Below are 18468 nucleotides of genomic sequence, written 5' to 3'. Positions count from 1 at the left end.
TTATTTATTTATTTATTTATTTATTTATTTTCCGAGACAGGGTTTCTCTGTGTAGCCCTGGCTGTCCTGGAACTCACTTTGTAGACCAGGCTGTCCTCGAACTCAGAANCCCGCCTGCCTCTGCCTCCCAATTGCTGGGATTAAAGGCATGCGCCACCACTGCCCAGCCCTTATTTTAATATTGATTTCTTTCACTTTACATGTGTGAGTGTTTTGCCTGAATGCTCATGTGCTCCCCACATGTATGCAGTGCCTGAGGAGGTCAGAAGAGGGCGCTGGATACTCTGGAACGGGAATGTCAGGTCCTTCTTAGTTGCTATGGGGGCGCTGGGAACCAAACCTGGATCCTCTGCAAGAGCAGCAAGTCGTCTTAACCAGTCAGCCATCTCTCCAGCCCCCTAAATTTTATTTTAAGAGATTTATTTTGCCAGGCATAGAGGCAACATACCTTTAATCCTAGCACTTTGGAGGCAGAGGAGGGCAGATTTCTATGAGTTCAAGGCCAGCCTGGTCTATATAACAAGTCCTAGGCCAGCCAAGGTTGCATAGTGAAATTCTGTCTAAAAAACCTAAAACCTAAAAGATGACGATTTAGTCTTACTATTTTCAATTTTGTATATTATGTATCTGTGTGCAGATATGTGCACTAGCGTGCAGATACCTGAAGGCCAAAACCATCAGATTCTCAGGGACTGGAATTACAGGCAGTTGTGAGCCATCTAACTTGGGTGCTGGGAACCAAATTTGGGTCTTCTGCAGAAGCGGAAGTGAGCCATTCCTCCAATCCCAGCTCTCTGAATTTTTCCAGATTAACAAACTAGAGCTCAAAAGGAGATAAAGGAGCCAACTGTGATAGCAGCTCTGGGAAAGTGGAGTCAGGAGGATAATATGTTTGACCCTAGATTAGACTATATATATCATGACAAACTTGTCTCAAAAAATGAGTGGCAGAAGCTGGGCAGTGGTGGCACACACCTTTAATCCCAGCACTTGGGAGACAGAGACAGGCAGATCTGTGAGTTTGAGGCCAGCCTGTTCTACAGAGTTAGTTCCAGGACAGCTAGGACTACACAGAGAAACTGACTGCTCTTCCAGAGGTCCTGAGTTCAATTCCCAGCAACCACATGGTGGCTCACAACCATCTGTAATGAGATCTGATGCCCTCTTCTGGTGTGTCTGAAAGACAGCTATAGTGTACTCACATTCAGAAAATAATAAATCTTTTTAAAAAATCAACAATAACGAAACAAACTAAAGCAAACAAAAGGAGGGGTGGCAGGCTGAAGCAGCGTATGTGTTTTGCATGGGTGAGGCTCTGGGTATGACGTCCTTCACCATAGAGGCACAGAGTTCATGCTCTAGCCTTCCTAATGTTACAGAGAGGGGATGTTGCCCAGCTCCCAACTCAAGGTCTATACTTACCCAAGTGTGGTCATGGTGACAATGGTATACCAGAAGGCAGCAGGGATGCTTGTGAAGTTGGTCTTGCTCGTGCCCTTCTCAGCATAGAACATAACAGTGGCAAAGATGATGATGGCCATGGTGAGGGAAAAGAGGAGAAAGCCTAGCTCAGAGGCACAGCTCTTGAGGGTGTAGCCCAGAATCCTCAAGCCCTGCGAGTGCCTGGAGAACTTAAAGATTCGGAAGACCCGGAACACACGGAGGGTGACAAAGGCACCAGAGACATCATCATTCTTGGGCACGAACAGCCCAATGTAGTAGGGCAGGATGGCCACCACATCGATAAGGCTCATCACACTCCGCAGGAAGCGACAACGGCTGGGGGCTGCGAAGAGCCGCAGCAGGTACTCCCCTGTGAATATGAGTACACAGGCTGTGTCCATACAGAAAAAGGCTGTAGGGAAGCGGTCACCACACGACTGCTCTTTGGAGGGCCACCGTGGGGTACCACGACATGGGATGGTCTCCACGACGTTTGCAATGACTGACACAGCTATGAAGAAGCCAGTCACATAGTAGAAAACCAGGGCTGCAGTGCTCGTGTGGGGGTTCTCAAAGGCCCTCCAGAGTCGCTGCCGCAGGGAGCTGCCTGCTGGAAGGGCTGGACCTTCCCCGGCCTGCTCAGCCTCCTCATCTTCTGCCAGGCGCTCTGCGTTTTCCTTCTTACGGTCCCTGTACTCTTCAAGACAGCAGTCACCAACCAGCTCTGGGACCAAGCCATAGAAGGCCAGCTCCTCATCAAAGGCCTGGATGCATTCCTGCCTGGGGCAGTGCAACCGGCCAGTGCGATAAAAGTTCAGCACGTGCCGGAACATGTCTGGGTCACGATCAAAGAAGTACTCGCCAGATTCAGCATCATAGAAGAATTCCTTCTCCGAGCTGCCCAGCAATGTGTCTGGGTAGCGATCCAGTGTGTTTTTCCAGGTCTCAAAGCGCCGACCACTCACATTCACCACCAGAACCTCATCCCCTCGGGATGCCTTCACCTCCGGTGCAGGGGGTAGGGGCTGCTGGGCTAAGGGCAGCCAGCCCACTGCTGCAGCCCTTGCAAATGGTAGCCATGTGGCCACACCTGCCGCCATCCTGCAGCTCCCCAGGCCCACGGAGACTTGGGGATGTTGTGTTTAGGAGAATGTGGCTATCGCCAGGATGGTGGAGGCTTGGAGAGACCTTGGGCTACTCAGAAAAGGAAACCAATGTGTGTGTGTGTGTGGGGGGGGGNGGAGAGAGATAGAGAGAGAAAGGAAAGACCAAGAGGAACCAGGAGAAGGAACTAGAGAGGCAGACAGGAACTTAGGGGGATTGGGGGAGCTTTCTAAGGGACTGAGAAGGCTTTGACGAGCCAGAGGTACCAAGAAGAATCCTCAGGTCTAGAAAGTCTGAGATGATTCTAGAGGACTCAACACATTCCTGAGAGTTGTCTGAGGGTGTCCAGAGGGACCAAGAACTAGGTTGGGAGTTGTGGACTCTCAAGAGTTCTCAGTAAAGGAGGGCCTGCAATCCCTCAGTTGGGTTGGAGAGGAGACAGGTAGGGGCATTCAGAGTGGTGGAGATGGAACCAGAGCTGTTTGGAAAAGGCTGAAGGGCTGTCCACACCCAGAAGACTTACAGGAAACGATCCCTGGGTTGGAGCCCCCTTGTAGATCACAAAAGGGGACTGGAGCATCTCAAGAGTAGCTCTAGAGCCAGGAGGTTGTAAAAAATGCTAAAAAGTATCTCAGGAGTGACTGGCACTACCAAGGATAGCCTGGAGGGCACTATCTACAATCTACAGGAGTTCTAGGGAAGGTAGGAGAGGCGAGGATTAGGGGTCAGGATAGCTAAAGTGGTATGTGGGACTGGCTTATTTTTAAGAGGCCGGCAGAGAGGTTACCTGGAGGGGCTTAGGAAGCCTGGTCCATATCTGAAGAGCTCTGGATGAGAACGAGGAGTCTGGGGAACCCCAAAGGGCTGATACCAAGTGTACTCAAGTTGGATATAGCCCCCTAAGCACACAAGGGAAACTCAAAAGACTATGCTAAGAGGAAGGGGATTCCCTCAAAATAGGTTGGAGAGGGGGCGGGGTATTGGAAGAAAGTTGGGTGTGTCTTCCGGGAGAGGGGCGGCTGAACCTTGCAGGATGCTGTAGAGAAGACCAGGAGAAGGCTGGGTCCCACCGTTCGTTGAGCGCAGGTCTGAGGTAAACACACACGGAGGAGCTGGCTGTGTATGCCCAGCCACAGCAGTAGCAGCAGTGGGAGCAGCAGCAGTAGCAGCAGCAGGAGGAGGAGGAAGAGAGCAGCCACAGCCAGGCCTAGGAGGGAAAGGTGGCACAAGCGGGGGCGGGGTGGGAGACAGGGGGAGGAGGCTTCTGGGTCCTTGAAAGGAGGCTCTGGAAGGACAAGGTCCAGTGGGACCCCTGGGGACTGTTCCAGGATGGACTAGGGCATGGGGACTGGACCAGGAAAAGACAAGGACAGAGCTATTGATGGGTCCCTCCCTCGCCCCACAGGGCTGTCCTCACCTGTGTCCCCACTGCAGCAGCAGCAACAGCGTTGGGGCTGGGGGTACCAAATACCGGAGCTCCTGGCCCCCTCTGCAGAGCTGCCGGAGTTCCTCCTCCTCCAGCGCTCTCTCCCCGCCCCTCTGGCGCTTGTCGGGAGATGAAGCGAGAGGCAGGGAGGGGCCACGTGGCTCCCAGAGCCCCCTCCCCTAGGACAGCTTGAGAGGGACCCTGGGGAAACTCCGCCTCCTTACAGAGCTGGTTGGGCCTCAGTCGTGTCATCTGGAAAATGGGGGTGGCAGGGAACTTTGCCAGTTCTCCCCACCTCCTACTTCCTGGACTCCCCCCTTCTTTCTGCCCAGTTCCTACCCCCACTGCCCCTAGGGGCCCTCACCCCCACCCGTCTGAATCAGCAGCACTTAGCAGAACCAATCGATGGGAAGGCGTCTGTTAATGGCCCCAGAGCGGAGTGCCACGGGGAATGATGCAGTGCTGTGTCCCCTCCCTGCCCCCAGGCTGTGGAAAGGCGGGGAGAAGTGGGGGAGGGGGGACTAGTGGGGATGTTTCTTTAGATGACCAGGCCTCCAGATCCGCTCTGGAGGGAGAGCACAGGTCAGGGCCCTACTTCTAAAGCAGACTTTGCTTGTGGGGTTCCTGTAAGCATCTTCCAGTTTGGAGATGCAAAATGAGGGGCAAGGGTAGTACAGATGGGGACAATCCAGGTACCACCCACCTACCCGTAGGCCCCTTGCCAAAAAGAACAAGGCTTTCCATCCACTGCCCTCTGATCACACCTCTCCATAGTGGGCCCTGCTTCTGGGTATCACAACTCGCGTACTGAATGCCTCCGGGATAAGTCTAACCCCAGCTCTGCCAGATGTGATATGTCCTTGATCGGGTGACTTGCTTCCCAGTGGTCAGATAGACTTATCCCAACTTGACAGTGTCCTTTAGAGCATTCACTGAAGTACCACGATGGGGGGTTGGCGTAAGGTAAGGCCTGGCAGGATGCCTAGTCTTAAGTAACTAAAGGTGTGTGAGGAGAGTGCAGTAAAGTAGAACCGCCTAGCCTCATGAGCCATTACCCATCCATTCTGTTCACTTGCTTCCTTTTCATACTCCTGACTTGCTTATGCTTTCACACACCCATCCTTCCACCTGCAAAACCAATGACAATGCCCATTCCTCTCCATACCCATCCATCCAGAGTCATCTACAGGCTCGTCTACCCAACCCTTTGCCAACCTATCTCTAAGTAGCAATACTCCATTTTTTCTATCAACCACTGCATAGCTTCACCTGGCATGTACACATCCAACCTTACCCTTCCTTTTCATTCCCTTCTACATCCTGAATCCCACTCTAGTCATTTCCACTTTACTCCCAACCCCTCCATAAATCCATCAGTCTACCCATATGGTTAATTCATCCACTTATCCATTTGTCCACCCCTCTAGACATCCATCTGCCCATTTATATCTCCATTTATCCATACTCTCTCCACTTACTGATTCATCTACTCATTTATTCATCCAGCCACGCATCCATCTACCTATGCATTTATTTCCCTGCTGCACAACCACCCACTTATTTATCCCTCGGTCCATCTAACCACTTATCCACCCTCCCATTTGTTTGCTTCTCTCCACCCTCAACTTTATACACAGCTACTCACACATCTATCTGGATATTTCTGCTCTACTCTTTTTGAGAGGTCTGTCAGGAAGCAGTAGAGGTGAGGGTAGAAGAAAAGCTATAGCCAGAGATCTCCTTCCCAATTCCAGTGTAGTGACCACCCCTCTCCCAACACAGCCCTCTTGATTGAAAAGAATGAGACCAGACAGTCAGTGGGTGGGCCCGTCTGGCCAGATGGTATTTTGGCCACATAGTCTTTACACACATACTCACACACATACACACATTGCTGGAACATTGAACATGGACTGTACCCCCACCCAACACCCCCAGTCCCGAAGGCAGAGTTTAGCCAGGCTTCCAGACATAAATTAAAAAATAAAATAAAATGAAACAGAGTTGGTCTCTAGGAGGGAGATCTCATGCAGAGTTGAAGGCAGATGACCCTGGGAACCAGAGCCAAAAAGGAAAAGCCCTGCCCTTCCCTCAGGGTCTCTTCTCCCCAAGGGCTCTGCCATACATCAGGGTCACCAACACCAGCCACATATAGGCCTCTAGCCCCTTTAATGTCCGTCTCCCAAACTATGAAATTTGGGGCCAGCCTCTATATTTTCCCACAACAGCCCAAGGGAGTGAGTGGCATTCTGGAAAGGGTTGGGAATAGTTGTATCCTGTAGGTCTTTAGTTGGCTTCTCCAGGTTCTAGGTCTGGGTCAGGGGACCCCACACATTCCTTGCTGAGCCGCACAATTTCCTGGGATAGAACTTCCATGTCCTAAGAAACAAATGAGCCATCAGGAGCTAGAGGAGGGGAAGAGAGGGGCAGCTCTGTTAGCAAATCTGAGGTGTGATCTGTAGTTAGATGGATTGATGGATTCTCAGTGCCCAATGGTGTCCAGCCTTGAACAGGAAGATCAACCACCTTCTCTTTATAACAAATGTGAGCTTGCTTCTTCAAGGCAAAACCTGGCTATGACTCCCTTAGTGATGAAGGAGTATTTGGGTGGAGGTGTGGGGAGGAATTAATGTGTGGGTGGACCTATGGCAGGCGGATGGGTTCACAAATGAACTTTGTAGAGGACAAGAAGGCAGGTAGGTAGGCAAGTGACAAATAGGTGGTGACTGATGAGTTCGTGAAAGAATGATGCATCGGGAAATGGATGGCAGCCTTGGAGATGATAGTTTGACAGATAGGTAGGAGAGCAGGTAAATGGGTAAACGGGGAGCAAGGACATACATGGATGGATCAGTGGGCAGAGGGACAGATGGCAGACTGATAGGCTAACCTGGGAAGTTGATTGGAGGGTAAAAGTGGTGAACACAAAATGGTGGTAGATGACTGGAAGGTGGTAGCTGGGGGGACAAGGGCCAGTTGGAAGGACACTGCCAGGGACTGTGTGGGTAGGGAAGCAGGTGGTTGGAGGGATGGGTGGGCAGGCTGGTGGTCCACACTCGCCTTGTGCAAGTGCATGTTCTTGGTGAGTTGCTCCTCCAACATGTTCTGCAGCTTCTTGTTCATTTCTCGAAGGTTCTCATCGCCTGGCTTCACTAGGTCTCTCAGGACACTGCCCAGCCCACTTCGGTCTGTGTGGCCTGCTGCCACAGACACATCTGCAAGGGTCCAGGCTGAGCACCGCCCCCTCGGCAGAGCCGGGGTTGGTGTAGGGAAGACTGGGCAGAGCCAAAGGAGAGAGGAGGAAAACAGAGAGCAGGCAAGAAGGGAGAAAGGCAATGTTCTGTTTGGGGGGCAGAAGCTTTGACATGGGGAAGCCCAGCTGCTCTTAGTTACTCGACCCTGAAAACTAGGGTAATTGCTACTCCTGGGGCACATGACACACAGGACACATAGTAAACCCTGAGAGCATGTGAGCAGCTCCTACTGAATAGGGAGTAAAAGCATGGAGGTCAGAGAGGTGAAGAGGGATGGAGATATAGTGGATGGAAATGTATGACTAGGTGTAGGCATGCGCCCTTGGAACCCTAGCACCTAGCAGGTTAACGCAGGATTGCAAAATCCAGTTTCAAAAAAATGCAAAGAAATAAAAATGGAAATAGAACAACAGAGCTATTAAGAGAAGACGAAGAAGGGGAACAGAAAAAAAATACATAGAGAACTAGAAAGCAGGGGAGAAGGAAGTGTAGACAGAAAGAGACAGAGAAGTCCGGGGGGGGGGGGACCACTAGAGGGTGGGGGGAGGGGAGAAGCGAGGCAAAAAAGCAACGTTTCCCTGCTTTCCTCTCCATGGCTCATGAGCTTGTCAGTAGCTTCACTGAGTTTCAAGAGGGGAAAAGGAGCAATGGAACAATGGAAAAAGAGGGGCAGGTGAAGGTTTCACTGTAGGTGAGGGCTGGAGACGGGCACTGACCAATCCGGCTGTCCATGACGTAGGTCTCAATGATGGCGCTTTTCCGGCAGAGATCTTCCGCCATAGAGGCGCTGCTCACCTCCAGGTGTTTCACCTGCAAGATGGTCCACCCCATCTCAGGCCCCTCAACTTCCCATTTTCTCCCTTGAGGAGGGACCCAGAGCATTCTCAAGACAACCCTTCCCACCCGCAAGCCCATCCCAGGGCATTTCATGTGAAGACTAGCAAGAGCGACAGCACCTTCTCTTCTAGCATCCATTTTTCCTGCTGAGTCTCGGCCAGCCTCTGAAACAGCTCAGCCACTTCCTCATCTGACAGCTCTGCTGGCCGAGGGGGCTGGGCCTGAGGACTGCTGGATAGAGACTAGGAGAAAGAAAGAAGAAAGAGAAAAATGCAGCTATTCTCAGCATGAGGTAGGAGCTAGAGGCACATGGGCAGTATAGGCTCTGGGGCTGGAGGCGCAGGCCACACACTTGGCACTCTCAGAAAACTCCACATTTCCTTTGGCTTAAAGGGAGGCAGACAGTGTTACCACCACCACAAGAGCGTTGCTGAGAGGATTGAGGGAAATCCAGCAGCAAATGACATCTAATTCCCAGATGGCAGGAAATGGAGGCAACAGTGGGAAGAGCTAAATGGTACCATTAAAGAAGCGAGCAAAAAAAAGCTAAAGGTGGGAGGGTTCCTGCAGGTCAAATGGTCTGCTTTCCTCCACCAACGGATGCCAAGAAGATAGGACCAGAATAGACACAAGAGTCAGACGTAAGGAAAACAAACAAATAACAAGCAAAACCAAGGGGTACTGTGAACGTGAATTCTAGCTGGTACAAAGAAAAGACACTTTCGATGAAGGGAGAAGAAGCAACCAACAAAACTAGGCTACTCACCATCTCAATTTTTTAAAATATACATAGTTATTTTTACTTTACATATGTGTATGTCTGTTGTGTATGCCACATGGGAATCAGAAGCAAGGGTTGGCTCCCCGGAGATGGGGTTACAGGTGGTTGTGAACAGCCTGATATGGATGCTGGGTTTGAACTTGGATCTTCTAGAAGAAGAGTCAGTGCTCTTAACTGCTGAGCCACCTCCCTAGCCTCCTAGTTGTTTCTTTGTTTTATTTTAATTGAAAAAAAAAAAAAGAATTGGTTTTAGCTGGGTAGTGGTACACGCCTTTAATGCTCTCACTAGGGAGGCAGAGGCAGGCAGATCTCTGAGTTTGAAGCCAGCCTGGTCTACAGAGCGAGTTCCAGGATAGCCAGGGCTACACAGAGAAACCCTATCTCAAAAAAAAAAAAAAAAAGAACAAAAAATACTTTCATACAATATATTCTGATCAGAAATGATGATTAAGGTCACTTGCTATTCATGCAAGAAACTGTCTAGAGTGCAGTACGGAGCGTCCACATCCGGAGGCTTGTACCTGCCAAGAAACCCAGCTCCCGAGAGGACTCTGCCAGCCTCTGTGGGCACCTGCATGCAGATGCATAGGCCTATGCCCGAGTCCAGGGGCTCTGACTCCTTCATCTAGCCTCTGTGGGCGTAGGCACATGTGGTACACAAACATACATGAAAGGCAAATATCCATACACATATGAATACATAAATACAAAAATCATGAATAAAAAATGGAGCTGGAGACACTTCCTGCTCTTCTAGAGGACTCAAGATCAATTCCCAGCACCCACATGAAAGTTTACAACCATCTATAACTCCAGTTGGAGGGACTCTGATACCTTCTTCGGGCCTATGTGGGCACGGGGCACCAAGCACAAATGCAGTATGCAAGTTACACATGCAGGCAACACCTATTCATATAAAATAAGAAAAACAATTTTTAAAAAAAGGATTAATAGAAGGGGTTGGAAATGTAGCTCAGTAATAGAATACTCGCCTACAATGTATGAGGACCCTGGTAGCACAGAGGAAATGTATTTTTAGATAGGACCTCATTACATTGTCTAGGAGGTTGGCTTCAAACTGCTGAGTTCCAGTGATCCTCCTGCACCCTGAGTAGCTGGCCTCAAAGGCATGGGCCACTATGCCCAATATGAACTAAGAATTTATTTTTAAAAAGATTTATTTATTTATTTTATGTATGTACACTGTCACTATCTTCATTTACACCAGAAGAGGGCATCAGATCTCCTTATAGATGGTTGTGAGCCACCATATGATTGCTGGGATTTGAACTCAGGACTGCTGCAAGAGGAGCCAGTGATCTTAACCACTAAGCCATCTCTCCAGCCCTGAACTAAGAATTTATAATAATATTCTTTGGGTAGTGAAAATATGATACTTAGCCAGGTGGTGGTGGTGCACACTTTTAGCCCCAGCACTTGGGAGGCAGAGGCAGGCAGATCTCTGTGAGTTTAAGGCCAGCCTGGTCGACAGAGTGAGTTCTAGGACAGCCAGGGCTACACAGAGAAACCCTGTCTAGAAAAACAAAACAAAATCTAAATAAAAAGTGGTTGGCAAGGAACATGGTGTGACAGATGGCAATAGTAACAGTGAGCAGTTTACGCTGTTGAAGGGAATCAGCCACCAGTAGCTCATGCGTAAAATCCTAGCACTTTGGCTGTGCGTGGTGGTGCACGCCTTTAATCCCAGCACTTGGGAGGCAGAGACAGGCGGATTTCTGAGTTCAAGGCCAGCCTGGTCTTCAAAGTGACTTCCAGGAGAGCCAGGGCTATACAGAGAAACCCTGTCTTGAAAAACAAAAACAAAAACAAACAAACAACCCCCCCCCCAAAAAAATCCTAGCACTTTGGAGGCTGATGGCAGGATTATGAATTCAAGGCCAGCCTGGGCTACATAGCAAGAATCCAATATCAAAAGTAGGGGAAAACAATCAAATAGGGGCTGGAGAGATGGCTCAGGAGTTAAGAGCACTGGCTTCTCTTCCAGAGGACCTGAGTTCGATTTCCAGCCGCCACATGACAACTCCCAACTAGCTATTCTAACTCCAATTCCAGGGGATCTTCCCCCCTCTTCTGGCTGCTTAGGATACTGCATACATGAGGCACACCGACACACTCCCATTCTCATAGATTAATCAAATTAAAATAAATATTTAAGGCCAGGCATGGTGGCACATGTCTTTAACTTTCCACAATGCTTGCACTTTCCAGCACTGGGAGCGGTGGGCTTAACGTACAGACGGCGAAATACAGGGGCCCAGAGAATAACTAACTGGCCTGCCTCCTGTGCATCAGGCTCAGGCTGATGGGTTTGGGAAGAAGGTGACAAAGTGCTCTCTCTAGTCAGGGGCTAGGGTTGCAGCTCAGTAGAACAGCATATATTGACATGTGCTCTGCATATGTGTAAGGCCCCAGGTTCAATCCTTAGTCGGAGAGAGACATAGACAAACAGACAAATACATATAGAAAGAGAGAGAAAACACAGACACATAAAGAGACAGAGAAGAAATGCTCGTCCAAAGGTCAGTGTAGATGATTTTGAGGGAGGAGGAAATTGGGAAGTAAGTCCAGACTTACTTAGAAGGTGACCCTTACCCTGGCTGGGATGGCTGAACTCTCCTTCTCCTTCAAGATCTCCCGGTAGCTGAAGGAGGAGACACTACTGCTGTCCCCTGTCTGGGTCCTGCTTGGTGAGTTCATCTCAGACAGAACCAGCTCCTCGAGGCCTGAGTGTGGAGGAAAAAGCAACCTGCGTTTGGATCCCTTGGAATCTCAAGACAGCAACCAGTGGGGAGAGACCTCATCAAAAGACTTGCCAGAGATTCAAAGAGGAAAAGAGACACCCACCTCCCCCCTCCCTCCGGGCAAACAAACTCAAGGATTGGACCAGGCAGAAACAAGGCTGGTAACTCTGTCGGTAACCATGTCCAGTGGAAGAAGGGAAGTGGGTGGGGCGAAGGGAAAGGACAAGGAGTAGACACGAGATTCCAGTGGCAATAGTATTCAAACCTAGATGCAGAGAAAGGAAGACAGGGAGTTGTAAGTGCTTACACAGACACACAGGGGAAAGTGCAGGGACAGGAAGCCAGCACCTGGTGGACACTGACAGGCACCACAGAGAAAGACATAGTTAGAGCAAAATCAGAACAAAGATGGAGTCAGACTTGTAGCCATTTGCCTAGCTCTCAGTCCCATGTAACGGAGAAGAACGAGATATATATATATATATATATATATATATATATATATATATATAGGCCTGGTGGTGGTGGTGCACACCTTTGATCCCAGCACTCGGGAGGCAGAGGCAGGCAGAGTTTGAGGCCATCCTTGTCTATAGAGTGAGTTCCAGGATTGCCAGGGCTACACAGAGAAACCCTGTCTTAAAAAACTAAACTAAACAAAACAAAAACACAAACAAATAAAATTTTAATCTATTCCTAGCTTGTTAATCTACTAAAACAAGAAATTATTTTAGGAAGGCTGAACATCTCAGGAGGAAACTGGTTTGGTGAAAGAGATGTCACTTGCCAGGTCAGTTGAACACTTGCTGAGCATGCTACATGCTCGCAGCTAGATTACCTGAGCTGAGGGACTCAGGGTCAGTCTGGGCAATGGCGAAAAACAAACCAGAAAACATTGGTACTGAGTTGATGACACTGCCCTTACAACTGCTCCCAGGTGTCAGGGCAAGGGTTGAGTATTCCAAAAGGGATCCTCAGACAGGGTGCAGTGCCTGAGCGGGGCCCCTCCAGCACCTCAGTTGACAGCCAGTGCTCTCTAAGTCTGTCTGTGATCTAAGACAAGCACCAGACCCGTTACTGAACTTAAGTTATTCCAACCAAGAAAAGGTAGAAACAACTCCAGTTTTGCGTGGGCATGTCTTCTGTTTTTGGTGGCAGAAGCATCGTGGGTTGAGTTAGCTGTATACTGAAAACAGTGCAAGCCAAACATGGTGTTGGATGTCAGTAGCCAAACTCCTAGGAAGCTAAGACAAAGCGCCATGAGTTTGAAATCAGCATGGGCTACAAAGTGATGTTGTCTAAATAATGATGATAGTGATGGTGGTGGTGGTGATGCTGCTGCTGCTGATGGCTGTGTAGTGCTGTTACCCTTGATTTACCATGAATGTCTGGAGGGGGCTGGAGGTGGGGCTTGTATCCTAGACTTATATGGTGAGGATTTCTAGAATCCAAGAATGGAAACAGTAGAAAAAGAACTAAAGGCAGTTACAAAGCAAACAGAAAGAACACAGGCAGAGAGAGGAACACACACACACACACACACACACACAGAAGGCAGTGCAGGGAGAGAAAAGACAACCAGCATTCAGGCAGGACAAAGGGCTGGAGCAAGGCTCAGCGAGGAATGAAAAGACCACTCCAATGTGCAGCAGCTTCCGACTGGCCTGGCCTCTCACCTGTGCGGCTCTTGCTGTTGGTAAGGATCTCCTGCAGCCGTTCCTGCAGCTTATCAGCCCGTTTCCGCTCCAAGTGCAGCTGCCGCTTAAGATCTTTGAGCTAAATAAAGGTAAAGGGCAGGGTGGAGTGAGAGCTGTGACCTGGGTGGCCCATGAAGACAGGGAAAAGGTCCCGGGCCTCGCTAGCTTACCACAGCGCTGCCTTTCTTCTCCAGGATGCGCTGCCCGTCTACTGTGTCCTTTACCTCCTGTGGTTTGAGAAGGCACAGCTGGGCAGGTGTTGGCACAGTTGCCCACAGTGTATCCTGCCCCTCCCTATCCCGCCTCATTCTGCAAGCTTAGGCCAGGCCTATGTCTGGGACCACAGACCTGCTTCAGGTTGCTGATGGTCTTCACATGGTCATCTCGCTCCTCCTGGGCCTGCTGGAGTTGTTCCCGCACATTCTGAAGCTCTTCATCCTTGCCCTGAAAAGGCAACAGCAGCTCAGGCCACGGCATGAGAAGAAGGCCCTGCTCTCCTGCAGGATGCCCAGCTCCCAGAGACAGGACCACCACCATTTGAGAGGTACCTTCAACTCAGTGGCGTGCTCCTCCCGGCACAGCTTGAGGGTTTCCTCTTGTTCCTGTTGCTGCTGCTGCAAAGATTCCTGGAAGGAGAGTGCCAGCTCTGCTCATGGTCCCCAGAAGAGTTTGTGTCCAGTTAAGGACAAGTACATTTCAGACAAGTTCTTTGGGTATTTATGAAAACACCTTTTGACTTTATTTTTTGGGATTTTTGTTTGTTTTGTTTTTCGAGACAGGGTTTCTCTGTGTAGCCCTGGCTGTCCTGGAACTCACTCTGTAGACCAGACTGGCCTCGAACTCAGAAATCCGCCTGCCTCTGCCTCCCGAGTGCTGGGATTAAAGGCAGGCGCCACCACTGCCCGGCACCTTTTGATTTTGAAACGAGGTCTCAGTACATAACCCTCACTGGCCCTGAACTCTTAACCTGACCTCAAGGCTCCCTTGTGCTCCAATTTACAGGGAACTCACTGCCATTCTTGTAGGAAATGGCATATGCCTTTAAGGCAGAAATAAGAAAACTAACTATACTATTCACATAGTAGAGCAAGTGATTTGCATTTATATTTTCTTTCTTTAACAAGACAACACTGCACGCCAGGAACATTCATGCAACCGCTTGTGGCCACACTAACTGGGTTCCTGAGTGGGAGGCCGGAGCTGTATGGAAGCAAACGGCGAGAGAAATAATGGAGGCCAAGACATGTTTCTGTTCAAGGCCCCCAAGTTTACTAAGAGTCTGTGCTTATAAAGGGCCCATCCCCTGTCAATCCATTCTTGGTGCCTGTTGCCAGCCTGTAGGATGCTGTCTACTGAATATCTCAAGGGCCTCTCAGCAGGTAGCAGTGTCTTGGAGAAGAGCAGCAGCAGGTAACAGAAAAATAGAGCCATCTAAGTCAGAAGGGTCCACCTCAGGTGGTCTCATACTCAGTGTCAGCGAGGTCTGAATCAGCCTGCTTCAAGGCTGGGGGAGGGTACACATTCAAGTGATTGTACATATATTAAGTCATTTTCTGTAATCTTCCGAAAATACCTAGACAGTAAGGTATTATTTTCATCATTAATTTTTGTTTTTCGAGACAGGGTTTCTCGGTGTAACAGAACCTTGGCTGTCCTGGAATTGTAGACCAGGCTGGTCTCGAACTCACAGGCATCCAGCTACCTCTGCCTCCCAGGTGCTGGGATTAAAGGGGTGTGCCACCGTGTCTGGGCTCATCATTCATAGTTTTGCTGTTGGAAATTGAACCTGAGGCCTCATTCATGCTAACCATGTGGTCTACCATGAGCTACCCTCAGTCTCTCCTGTCCCCTTTCTGCCAAAGATGCAAATGGGCCATAGAAAGATGGAATACATTGCCTAAGATCACACCGCTAGGAAGTGGCCCAGTCAGCATTCAAGCTGAGAGAAATACCCAGCTCCAGTGTGTTCTTCTCTGCTATACGACACTGCCTCTTATTATTGTCTTGAGTTTTCCAGGGAAAAAAAGGCTATAAATGTTCTTTTGTTTGTTTGTTTGTTTTTTGTTTTTGTTTTTTTCGAGATAGGGTTTCTCTGTATTGCCCTGGCTGTCTTGGAACTCACTCTGTAGACCAGGCTGGCCTCGATCGAACTCAGAAATCCACCTGCCTCTGTCTCCCAAGTGCTGGGATTAAAGGCGTGCGCCACCACGCCCGGCTAAATGCTCTTGTTAAAATAAAAATTAGTATATTACCAAACATAGAAAGATAATGTTTTTTGTTTGTTTGTTTGTTTTTGGGTTTTTTTTTTGTTTTGTTTTGTTTTGTTTTTGCAGAGGACACCATGAACAATCTAAAAGGAAAAAAATGCCTGTTCAAATCTCCACCTAACCAGCTTTGTAGCTTTACCAGGTACCACCGACTCACCTCAGCTTCCTTCAAGCGCCGTTCAAACCAGCCCTTGGCTCCATCCATGGAGTGTACCTGAGCCTGGAGTTCTTCCACTGTGTGCTGAAGATTTTCTAATTCCCTTGTTCGAGCCTGGAGGAGAACCCACACAGGAGTTGGGTAGCAGAGGACTGGCCACCTTGCATATCACTTACCTGCCTCCATGTCACCAGCAGCAACGCCACAGTCCTCAGCTATTAGAGGAGATAGGCTATGGTTACGGCACCCACCTTCTCCTCACGAATCTGCCCCCGGAGCTCCTCCTCCTGCCGCTTCTTGTCCTCGTGCAGTTCTCGAAGCTCACGCTCGTATCGGGCTCGCACGCCCAGCAGCTCCTTCTCGTGCCGTAACCGGACGGCCCCCAGTTCTTCTTTGTGCTGGGACTTCTCCTGTAGCGTCTCCATGGCTAGTTCATCCAGCATGACCTTCCTTTTGTCAGCACTCTGGGGACCAGGACGGTGGGTCAAAAGAGTGGCAATTTCTCTTCCAACACCACAAAATGACCACTATTCAGTTCTATGCCCAAGGAACCAGATTCCACCTCTTCCCCGGCTCTTCAAACTGGCTGAGTCATTCTCCAGTCTTTTTGGAAATGATCAGGTTTTTTTTTTCTCTTTCTCTCTTTCCATTGCCAAGATTTGGCCATAACACTCCCTACCCTCATGGACTAGGCCATCTCGTTCCTTCTTCTCATGATGCCCCACCTTCCGAGCTTCCTGGAGATCCTGGGTTAGCTGCTCCTTCTCCTGCCCTATTTCTTGAAGTTGTTCCAGCAGCCGGCTATTGGCCCTTAATGACTCCTAATTCAGGAGAGAAGAGGAAGTTGGAAAAGAGTCCCTGGTTAGGTACCAATGAACTCCAACACTTCTGGTAGACCGTCCCCCGAATAAAGTAGGTGCTATAATCTTAATCATAATGGGAGAAATGACAGACATTGCTTCCTGCTCCTCAGTACTTTCTTCTCTGCTTCCTTAGCAACAGAATTTATACTTGGGAATAGTCTAAAGTATTTCTTCCTTCATAGACAGGTAGGGCCATGTGACTCACTTCTTGCTTCTTTGTATTCTCTTCTCATTTTGACACAGGGTCCCAGTATGTATCCCTGGCTTGCCTGAAACTCTATGTAGACCAGGCTGGCCTGGGACTCATCTGCCTCCCAACTGCCAAGCTATATTCCTTTCTATTTGGGGGAATAAAATGTTCCATCAGAAGTCTTTTTCTTGAGATAGGACCTTATTTCAAACTTGCTTGGTAGCCAGCAGTGACCCTGGACTCCTGATCCTGCCTTTACCTCCCAAATGCTAAGATCACAGGTATTGGACATCATGGCTGGGCTTCTTTTCTCCCCCCTCCTTTCCTTCCTTCTTTTGTTTTTGTTGGTTTGTTTGTTTTGTTTCAAGACATGGCTTCTCTGTGTAGCCCAGGTTGTCTTAGAACTCACTCTGGGGCTGGTGAGATGGCTCAGTGGGTAAGAGCATCCGACTGCTCTTCCGAAGGTCCAGAGTTCAAATCCCAGCAACCACATGGTGGCTCACAACCATCCGTAACGAGATCTGGCGCCCTCTTCTGGAGTGTCTGAAGACAGCTACAGTGTACTTTACATATAATAAATAAATAAATCAAAAAAAAAAAAAAAAAAAAAAAAAAAAAAAAAAAAAAAAAAGAACTCACTCTGTAGACCAGGCTGGCCTCAAACTTAGAGATCTGCCTGCCTCTGCCTCCCAAGTGCCAGTATTAAAGGTGTGTGCCACCACCATGTGAGTTCTCTCTCTCTCTCTCTCTCTCTCTCTCTCTCTCTCTCTCCAAGTAAGCAAATAAGCTCTGGCAAGTTTTCTTAAAGAAAAACTTTCCAGGGGCTGGAGAGATGGCTCAGTGGTTAAGAGCACTGATTGCTCTTCCAGAGGTCCTGAGTTCAATTCCCAGAAACCACATAGTGGCTCACAACCATCTGTAATGGGATCTGGTGCCCTCTTCTGGTGTGTCTGAAGACAGATACTGTGCACATTTATGTATACATACTTAAAATAAATTAAAAGAAAAAGAAAAGAAAAACTTTCCAGGTTTGCATTTCACCAGCCTGTTATAATATCAGAATGCCAGGGTCAACAAAACAAGTGTGCATACTCTGTAATGATTTTCCACACATTGTGCCACTGTAGTGACAGACAACAGTTTTGGCCACCATGGACTAATAGTATTCTATTTCAGATCGCCTCAAAGATGGGTATGTTGGAAAGAGTAACCAATTTTATTTTTCCCTGTTTGGTCCTCTTCAGAGTGTACTTGTATCCTAGCATGCACTTTCTGCTCTTCCTAACAAACTGGAGACTGGAGTTGAGCGACCCCAGAGACTTTTCATCCTCTTTCCAGCCACTGCTGTTCTGCCTGAAGTGCAGACAGCCCCGAACCAAGGGCAGCTGCACAGAGGATTGAGACCCACAACGCTTCTTTTCTTTTTTTCTTTCTTTCTTTTTGTTTTGTTTTGAGTCAGGGTCTCTCTATGTAACCCTTGTTGTCCTGGGACTTATGGAGACCAGGGGGGCCTTAACCTCGCAGAGATCTGCTGGTGCTGGGATTAAAGGCACGCACCACCACCACATCTAGCCCCTGTGTTCTTTTTTGAGACTGAGTCTTGATTCCTTAATGGAAAGAATCCTACCTCAGTTTCCCAAGTAGCTAGGAATAGCATCACTGGGCACAGCTCAGGTGGTTAATCTGT

At 48.9% G+C, this 18468-nt stretch overlaps 2 protein-coding genes across 8 annotated transcripts in view; both read right to left on the bottom strand.

Moving 5' to 3' along the window:
• Kcnd1 (potassium voltage-gated channel subfamily D member 1) overlaps nucleotides 1-2669 on the bottom strand; it is a 15453-nt gene extending 12784 nt beyond the window's left edge. Inside the window, exon 1 of the mRNA XM_021153822.1 lies at nucleotides 1423-2669. Within this exon, the coding sequence (XP_021009481.1) occupies nucleotides 1423-2543 (1121 nt within the window). The 5' untranslated portion in view covers nucleotides 2544-2669. The remainder of the gene's footprint in view (nucleotides 1-1422) is intronic.
• A 3121-nt stretch (nucleotides 2670-5790) lies between these two features.
• The window catches only part of Gripap1 (GRIP1 associated protein 1), a 31230-nt gene continuing 18552 nt past the window's right edge, over nucleotides 5791-18468 (bottom strand). For 6 of the 7 annotated variants that reach the window (XM_029473419.1, XM_029473420.1, XM_029473422.1 and 3 more), the window contains 12 exons: nucleotides 16454-16549; nucleotides 15980-16192; nucleotides 15729-15842; nucleotides 13853-13930; nucleotides 13653-13748; nucleotides 13475-13531; nucleotides 13284-13383; nucleotides 11459-11589; nucleotides 8184-8306; nucleotides 7944-8037; nucleotides 7034-7188; nucleotides 5791-6352 (listed from right to left, as the gene is read on the bottom strand). In XM_029473419.1, the coding sequence (XP_029329279.1) occupies nucleotides 6260-6352; nucleotides 7034-7188; nucleotides 7944-8037; nucleotides 8184-8306; nucleotides 11459-11589; nucleotides 13284-13383; nucleotides 13475-13531; nucleotides 13653-13748; nucleotides 13853-13930; nucleotides 15729-15842; nucleotides 15980-16192; nucleotides 16454-16549 (1350 nt within the window). In that variant the 3' untranslated portion in view covers nucleotides 5791-6259. The other variant, XM_021153125.2, reaches the window with a different exon arrangement.

Source organism: Mus caroli, chromosome X (genome assembly GCF_900094665.2).
Source record: "Mus caroli chromosome X, CAROLI_EIJ_v1.1, whole genome shotgun sequence".
Classification (NCBI taxonomy): Eukaryota; Metazoa; Chordata; class Mammalia; order Rodentia; family Muridae; genus Mus; species Mus caroli.
This window is presented reverse-complemented; position numbering and strand designations above follow the sequence as displayed.